General features: G+C 42.9%; 1 protein-coding gene across 1 annotated transcript in view; it reads left to right on the plus strand.

The window, feature by feature from the left end:
- Positions 1-6286, plus strand: part of CD2AP (CD2 associated protein) — a 160809-nt gene extending 154523 nt beyond the window's left edge. Inside the window, exon 18 of the mRNA XM_060231337.1 lies at positions 1587-6286. Coding sequence (XP_060087320.1) covers positions 1587-1628 — 42 coding nt within the window. The 3' untranslated portion in view covers positions 1629-6286. The remainder of the gene's footprint in view (positions 1-1586) is intronic.
- The last annotated feature ends 3063 nt before the right edge of the window (positions 6287-9349 follow it).

Consider the following 9349-nt stretch of genomic DNA (forward strand, 5'->3'; position numbering starts at 1 on the left):
GAGAATCGAGTGTGCTCGTTGTCCTCCAGATGTTGAAAGGGCAGCTGTAGGAAGTCAGTTTGGCGGTGGAAAGCGCTCTCAAGTCACAGCTGGCTTATGGTGACCCCAGAGGATTTTCAAGGCAAGGAATTAACAGAGGAAGTTTGCCATTGCACAGCAGCCCTGGACTTCCTTGGTGGTCTCCCATCCAAAGACTACCCACGGCCAACCTTGCTAAGCTGCTGAGATCTAGTGAGACTGGGCTAGGCTGAATCATCCAGGTCAGGTCAGGAGGCTCGCTTAAAGAGGGGAAGTTGGGTTGCTCAGTTCCCTAGAGCAGGGGTGTCAAACATGCAGCCTGGGGGCCAAATCTGGCCCCTGGAGGGCTCCTATCAGGCCCGCAAGCAACTCACCGGCGTCTGTTTCCTTCTCCCTCTCTCTTGCTTCCTTCTGCGTCACAGCTTGCTTTGCCAGGCTTGCTCAATCGCACAGGAGCTACAGAGCAAAAGCTCCTCGCTTGGGGAGGAAGTGGGGGAAGGAGAGTTAACTTTGCCAGGCTCTCTCAATTGCACAGTAGAGTTACTGAGCCAAACCTCTCTTCCTTCTGTTGGCTGAGGCTCAGCAAGCCAGTGAGGTAGATTAGGCTGAGTGTGTTTGTTTGTGTCCTTTATGTAGCTTATATCTCTGCTACCTGGCATTACATTTTATGACACATGGCCCAGCCCAACAAGATCACATTTATGTCAGATCAGGCCCTCATAACAAATGAGTTCGACACCCCTGTGTGTAGTTTATAGTATCCTGAAAGGGAGCACGCTGAGTTCAGGATTTCCTAGGCAGTTATTGCTTTTCCCCCTCCCCAGGGAATTCTTTGCATTCACCCAAATATAAATACTCATACTGCTAAGGAAACAGTAAAGATCCCACAGATGGAAAGGGTTAAGCATTGGCAGCAGACGGGTTATACCAGGAGTGGCAAACTGTGGCTCGGGAGCCACATGTGGCTCTTTCACACACATTGTGTGACTCTTGAAGCCCCCATTCCCCTGTCGGCAGACTTGCAGAAGGCAGCTGTCTCTTTAAATCACTTCTGCAAGTCAAGCCAGTTGGCAGCTAGGGAAATGCATTTAAAGTTTCCACCTCTCCCTCCTTCCTTCCTTCCTTCCTTCCTTCCTTCCTTCCTTCCTTCCTTCCTTCCTTCCTTCCTTCCTTCCTTCCTTCCTTCCTTCCTTCCTTCCTTCCTTCCTTCCTTCCTTCCTTCCTTCCTTCCTTCCTTCCTTCCTTCCTTCCTCCCTCCCTCCCTCCCTCCCTCCCTCCCTCCCTCCCTCCCTCCCTCCCTCCCTCCCTCTGATGTTCATGTCTTGTGGCTCTCAGGCATCCATTCTATGTGGCTCTTACTTTAAGTAAGTTTGGCCACCCCTGGGGTTATACTGTCTCAGGAATAATTAACTTCTGGACTGAATTGTCGTAGCATACGTTAAGTACTATTGAATATCAAAACCGACTTGCTTTGCAAACAGAAACGTTTTTAAGTGAGTGGGAGTAAAAAAAAAATGCAGGCGCTGAAGTCGGCATTGTTTTATTTAATGGCCTGCTGTTATCCACAGGCAGAAATAGAAAAGCTCAAGAAAGCCGTCTTGACGACATGAAGGGCACCGTGGACTATTCATCCTTCACATGTCAGGAACTCGGAACGAAGTTGATCTTCCTACTTCAAACCAATGAATGCTAGCATTCCATTTTTTAAAAAAACAACAACGAAAAAATGGATATATAAATCACATATTCAGTGAGCTAAGAGAAGAAAACGGATTACTTTTTGTTTGTTTTGTTTCTTGCCAATATAGGAGAGGCCTTATATCTTAACTGTGCTGGAATCGCAGACCTTTCTTTTCTCTTGGTTTGCTTGAAAATACTACTGAATCTGTATAAAAAGGAGAGGGGCAAGGGCAGGGACGGGACGGGGGGGTTCTTAATAAATTTTTATCGATACCTGTAGTCTAATTTTTAATAGAGCTGTACTATAAGGTGATATATCTTTGCAAAAATAATCTGTAAAATAGTCTTATCGGAAGGCAGACGGTATAGCCCTGCAGCCAGTTATAGTCACTACTTTTTTCCCGCCACGCAGAAGGGAAGATGATGTTTGTATATATATATTTTTTAATTTTTTTGCATTCCTATCCAGGGGTTACACTGTTGTGCCTGTCTGCAGTGAGAGTATTAATAATATACTGTTTTGTACTTCAGGGTGATATTGGGAAATTGGTGCTATGCTGCAGCTGAGTTGCCAATGCAAAGCAATTCCCGCCCCGCCCCGCCCCAACTCACCCCTAACCCTAAACGAGAAGAACATTGTCACTTGCACTATATGATTCATTAGAGAGACTTAAGATGGAACCACCGAAAATGCCATAGGAAGAGGAAAATGCAAAACCACGAGGAAATCCAGGCATAATATTGCAAAGATCTTATCGTTCAACCTGATGTGCCTAGATATCACAGCGTACGGCATCCAAACATCCTTGAAGCTCATAATTTTATATACTTCTTGTAATTCATAATAAAACACTAAGGACTCTAGTGACTTTTTCTGGTAGAAATCCCAGTACGGAAAAAAAGAAATGCTCATATGTCAACAAAAACGGTCCTGGCTTCCAGTCTTCTGATGACAACTAAATACAATCTTAAAATAAAAGCGGCATCACAAGGCTGTTGCAGCATTCAAGAAGTCGCAGAAGAGTTCCTCGTCCTGATCTCGGCACAATCCGTATGGAAACTGCACAAGCGCCTGCCAGTTGCGGAAGGTTCCAGAATTTAACAGAATGTGAGGCGGCTCAACTCCCTCTTCAACTGTTTTTCCTGTCCCTCTGGGTCACGTGAGGAAGGAAGGAAGGCTCTTTTTCCCGTGGTCCTCTTTGCCGCTACAAAAGTAGAGTTTCAGATTTTGCTTATTTCAAAAAAGGTGGGTGGGGGAGGGGAGAGTGATAAAAGATGACAGAATACCCTAAATTTCATCTTCATTCTCCCGTTCCTGCTGTTGCTCAAAGAGCCCTTTTTAAAAATGCTCTGGGTGCTGAGGAAAAAATGACCTAAAAATGAAGACTTTCATCGCTCTCTGGCTTGCCTGTTTTGGCAAAGGGGTCTTTGAAGCTGTTCATCACCTCGTGTGCAGAAGTAACAAGGCCTTCTGCCTAAAATTTGCCCTCTGGGAAAGGGCTTTACCAGCTAGCAGTTGTTGAAGGCTTCTCCATCATGGGTCTGCACAATAAGTTGATTTCATTTTTAACATAGGCAACACAACTGCTGTGTTCTATTTAAACGCATCAGGATGGGGGAAACCTACTTATCTGCCATGAAGCACCCAAAAATTGGAATAGGGGCATTCCCCACAAGACCACTCTCCTAAGTCCTCCATACTTCAGGCCTGTACAGCACCTTAGCAGACGAATTTAAATACATCAGTTATAGGGGATCACAGAACTATGTCCTATTATTTAAGGTACGGGGTTTCCCACAGAGAGACCTCTTCGTGACTGTCTTCAGTACAAAATTTTGAAAAATCTGTACAATTGCAGCCCTGGGAGATGCTGAAATTCCAAGCGTTCGCTCCTGTTCCTTTGTAAACGGTAGTCCTGTGCAAAAGTCAAACAGTACAAATCATGCAGAAATCTGCCACATTCTTGTAGCACCGCAGTGGTCCAGACAACCCTGATTCATCCCTGTCTCGTTCTTAGTTGTTCTGGTTGCCAGAGCTGGAGCTTTTCCTCAGTAGAAGGTTCCCACCATATCTCATTTACACCTCACTGATATTTTTCATGAAGCCGTGCAGAACGTTTTGATAGAAGCTAGGAAACCTACTTCTGAAACTCCTGTGCCCCCACTTGGAAAGACATCCTTGAAGGTCACCACAAAAAGACATTCAACCACAAATGTTTTTGATTATTTATATTTTAGTAATGTTGGGTGACCTAATACCTTCATTAAAGTTCATCTGTTACTACTTTCCGTGAACCGTTAAATTGTAAATGGATCATTGCTCAGAGGGAATCCAAAAATGTCCTTAAAGGCGCACGAGTGGATATATCTCCACCTTCTAGAACACCACTGGTCCAGTGGAAAGCTGTTGCTTGTTCCAGCCAGGTTAATACTAAAGTCTTCTCAATTCTGCCCACATGCTCTCTGTGGTTGCTCACAACAATTATTTTTAAAAAATTCATGACCTCTGCACACACGGTTAGTAAATTATGTGCTTCCAGGCATGCTTTGAATTATGCTCTTTGAAATTGCACAGGACAAAGTAGTCTTGGGACTGAGTTTGCCTAAAGTTGACCTTTCTGTGTTAACCAGTGTAATATCGCCAACCTAATTTCCTCAACCTGCTAACAAAAGTCCAACCTTGCACGGCTCAGACAGTTTTATCGACAAAGAAATAAAGAATTCGAAAGGCCATCTTTCAATCTGTTCTTAAGGGATGCTGGGTTTCAGTTTAATCCATATTTTGGATCTGATTTTTACATTACAAACTCAGAGATTGCATCCCCTACAGACTCATGTTCACTCCATTGGAGCTCTGGAATCCTCAGCTGCATTCCAGTAGAGGAAATACGTGAATTCAAGATGTGGTCTTGTACCTCTTTTCAGGCATTAACTAATGTGGAGACAGAACTGGGCAAAGTAGTCCTGTGCATGCTGTTCAGCCCAGAGTCCACATCTATTGTCTACTTGGCAGATGAATTTGTAGAATTATGCAGAGACCACAGTGATGAAACCAGGGTTGCATTTATGGTATTCATTGAGCAGTCTTCTGTACGGTCCCTCGTCCTTCCCTCCTACCCTTCTGTAGACTGGCCTGGATCTGTTGCTTGGGAATTCCCACAGTGGTCCAGGAGGACTGAAGGGAAGAAGTGTGCCCATTGCTTCTCAGGTGGCCCAGAGTCAGGAAAGACAAGAGGGAGAGGAACACCTTGCTGATGGCTCTTGGAATTTTCTGCAGCTGGCCCATATATGCACAGTTTCCATGTATGATTGCACGGATGTCCACTCGTTGAATATCATTTGCTGTTAAGTGCAGCCCAGTTGTAAGTATTACATACACCATAGTATCACAAAGGACTTCAGAAATAATAGAGCTTTTTTGGAAGGTGTTGCATGCAGTGCGAATAGTTCTCTGACTCCACTGCCCTCCACTTATTCCCTGTGGAGGGGAGCCACTGAAAATGTGCAGATAGCTGAAACTGTGCATTCAACCCAATTTCTATAATATATAAACCTCATCCTCTTGTCCCTCCCTTGTTGCTATCATTAAATAGTATAGAGAAAAGCAAAGCAATATTTTATAGGTGGTTTTTTAAGTTGGCCAAATTTAGAATGAATGCCTAAGTTCTGTACATCATGCCGTTTTGTATAGGCCTCTTGCTTCCATCTCAACAGAATATGAATGGCAGAAAAGTATACTCAGTTGCCCTTCTTTTCTCCCCTGGTTTGGCAAGAATGCTGACTTGTTACTCATTTGCAAGCCTGGATCTGGAGTTATCTGCCACAAATCATGAATAAAAATCTGCAACTTGAAAAATGAAACTTAAGAGTATGTAGAAAATCATGATCCTTGGGATTGTGTTGCCATGCCGGGACTCAGCTAAGTTTGCAAATCGAACGAGACAGTTCCATAAGGGTTGACTGCTTCTGCCAGTTTACATTTTTAGTAATTTCAATAATAACGACACGTATCTCTGGGTGATTAAGCTATTGCACAGATCCATCCCTTTTTGTAAACTGTAATCTGATACTTATTCTTCCGTTATTCCGCTGCATCGAAAATAAAGCAAAAAGCATCAGACCGTGCTATTTTAGATGAGTGGGGAACTCAGTTTCTTTTTGATGCCAACTAGTTGACTCTTTACCTTAGTCCTGATTATGCAAAGCGGCTAACTGAACATAATGAAAGAAAGTTTTCTCTGTGATCTGGAATGTACGGTTAAAAAAAAACTGATAAGTTGCTGGAAAGCTGATGCTGTATCTGCCCCTTATGTGTATAGCACATGAATAGAAGACAATCGGTTAAATCAAATGTATTGATTATTGAATGGCCTTTTTTTTTTTGCTGTAGCAATAAAATGACCAAGTGCAATGACTTGATTTAATTAAAAAAAGAAACTTTTGAAAGCCGCTGCTATGAATATTTTTAGCGATAACGAGGTCTCCCTAATAATGTCTTAAATTAATATTGTTTAATGGCAAGTGGGAAGGATATGCAGACATTCCAAAAAAGAAAAACCCTTCACAAATAAAACATATGTAATAAATAGATGCTGTCGATGTGTTTTGTTTCATTCAGATAAAAAATGTGATACATCAAACTACAGAAAATTGTTTTTGTCTCCCACAGTACAGGACCAAAAATTGTAAAAATAGAATCCCCCCCCCCCCCCCCCGGACTTAAAGTTTTGATTGAATTTTCTGTTCACAACTGCAGAAAATAACATGAATCGCTTCAAAAGTATCTAAGTTTACATGTTGTAACGTGTATAATCAAAGTAACTAAACAATAATCAATAACAATCAAGAATATTCAGATTACAAGAATAATAGCTCTCTATAATATGGATTTTTTTGAAGGATGTCAGCTAGCAAGTCCCCAAGTGCTTGAAAGTTTTGTTGATAATGCTTTATATTAAGTAGAATGGAACGGCTTGTAGCTTTGCTAAATACAAAGATTTCCCACGGTTTGTTATGCCACATGTCTTAAGGTAGGATCTTTTGAAAGAATTTGATTCAATCCCAAATTATGATCTTCTGACTGGGGAAGGCAAAGGCAAACCACCTTGTAAAAGTCTGCCAAGAAAACATCCTGATGTGACATCCCCCCATGAGTTGGCAATGACCCCGTGCTTACACAGGGGACTATCTTTACCTTTTTTAAACTCAAAATATGGCGTGATCTACAGTGCTGAAGCTGTTTATTTGCCAAAAATTGTGATGTATTGTGATTTTCCTGATGTGCCAGCCAATTTTCTACTTGTAGTGTCTGTTTAGGTAATTACACCCTACTTTTCGCTTTAACCTGGATAGTCCAGGCTAGCCGGATTATCATTAGGTTTTCTTTGCAATCTCTGTGCAGTCCCACACAAGGCTAGCTCTTGAAGTTCTCCGAGGTCAATTTCAAGCGTAGGCATCAAACCCATGTGTGTGACTACACTCAAAGATCATCAGTTACAGGTAAGCAACCTGTTAATCTCAGAAGAAAAGCAGGGTCAGCCCTGACTAGAATTTGGATGGGAGACCTTCAAGCAATACCATAGCCAGGTTGTGATAGATCACCTCTGAACATCTCTTGCCTCGAAGCCCTATGGGGTCACCATAAGTCAGTTGTGACTTTGATGACACTGTCCACCCCCCACACACACATTTCTTCCCAGTGTAAACCAAAGTGGCTTACAACATTGATCCCTTGTTCTCTATGTTATATTCACAGCAACAACCCTGTGAGGTAGGTTTCTGTCAGCAATGCAGCTTCTGTGAATTTAGACAGATCATTAGAGGGAAGGTGGGAAGCAATAATGAGCCAGTGCTTGGCTCTCATGGCCATTTTGTACGTGCCTAGGGTGAGTAAGGGAGACCATTATCACTTCAAATTCCCCTTTCATGCACTCCAATTGTGGGATATCATGGGAGGCCGGGGGGGAGGGAGATATCTGTTTATCTCTGTCCATACACACATACTTTTCTTCCCAGTGTAGACCAAAGTCTACAGTGTAGACCAGGGTATTGATGGAACTCTCTGTCTGGGGCAGTGATGCTCTGTATTCTTGGTGCTTGGAAGGGGCAGCAGTGGGAGGGCTTCTAGTATCTCGGCTGGACTGGTAGACCTGATATCTGGTTTTTTGGCCACTGGGCGACACAGAGTGTTGGACTGGATGGACCATTGGTCTGATCCAACATGGCTTCTCTTATGTTCTTATCTCACCTTCCAAGGTCTGATCCAGCATGGCTTCTCTTATGTTCTTATCTCACCTTCCAAAGTCTGATCCAACATGGCTTCTCTTATGTTCTTAACTCCAAGGTCTGATCCAACATGGCTTCTCTTATGTTCTTATCTCACCTTTCAAGGTCTGATCCAGCATGGCTTCTCTTATGTTCTTATCTCACCTTTCAAGGTCTGATCCAGCATGGCTTCTCTTATGTTCTTATCTCACCTTCCAAGGTCTGATCCAACATGGCTTCTCTTATGTTCTTATCTCACCTTCCAAGGTCTGATCCAACATGGCTTCTCTTATGTTTTTATCTCGCCTTCCAAGGTCTGATCCAACATGGCTTCTCTTATGTTCTTATCTCACCTTCCAAGGTCTGATCCAACATGGCTTCTCTTATGTTCTTATCTCACCTTCCAAGGTCTGATCCAACATGGCTTCTCTTATGTTTTTATCTCACCTTCCAAGGTCTGATCCAACATGGCTTCTCTTATGTTCTTATCTCACCTTCCAAGGTCTGATCCAACATGGCTTCTCTTATGTTCTTATCGCACCTTCCAAGGTCTGATCCAACATGGCTTCTTTTATGTTCTTATCTCACCTTCCAAAATCTGATCCAACATGGCTTCTCTTATGTTCTTATCTTACCTTCCAAGATCTGATCCAAAATGGCTTCTCTTATGTTCTTATCTCACCTTTCAAGGTCTGATCCAGCATGGCTTCTCTTATGTTCTTATCGCACCTTCCAAGGTCTGATCCAACATGGCTTCTTTTATGTTCTTATCTCACCTTCCAAAATCTGATCCAACATGGCTTCTCTTATGTTCTTATCTTACCTTCCAAGATCTGATCCAAAATGGCTTCTCTTATGTTCTTATCTCACCTTCCAAGGTCTGATCCAACATGGCTTCTCGTATGTTCTTATCTCATCCTCCTTCCAAGGGGCTCAGAGTAGCAGGCATGGTTCTCCCTTCCCAGTTTTCTCCTCACAACACCCCTGTGAGGTCTGTTTGGCTGAGAGACCGTGGTTGGCTCAAGATCATGAATGAACTTTGCTGCTGTGAGCCACCTTCATGTTGTGAAGACCTTGAATCATGCTCTGGTCCATCATGAGGACTTTCAATCAAATGTGCATTGTGATTCTCACACTGAGAACTCTGTTTCTAAACATGGAAGATGCAATTCTGGCCCACAGGATATGGAAGGAGGATATTTATGTCACATGCAGCATTTCCTCTAAACTGAGTTAGTGTGAGCTAGCTCACAGTTTTTCAAACTGGCTCACAAATTTTTGCCTTAGCTCAGGAAAAATGGCCCCAGAGCAAACTAATTTATGCAGTAGCTCAAAACTTTAATCCACTAGCTCGCAAAAGCAGAATTTTGGATCACAAGACTCCACA

Source organism: Heteronotia binoei, chromosome 1 (assembly GCF_032191835.1).
Source record: "Heteronotia binoei isolate CCM8104 ecotype False Entrance Well chromosome 1, APGP_CSIRO_Hbin_v1, whole genome shotgun sequence".
Taxonomy (NCBI): domain Eukaryota; kingdom Metazoa; phylum Chordata; class Lepidosauria; order Squamata; family Gekkonidae; genus Heteronotia; species Heteronotia binoei.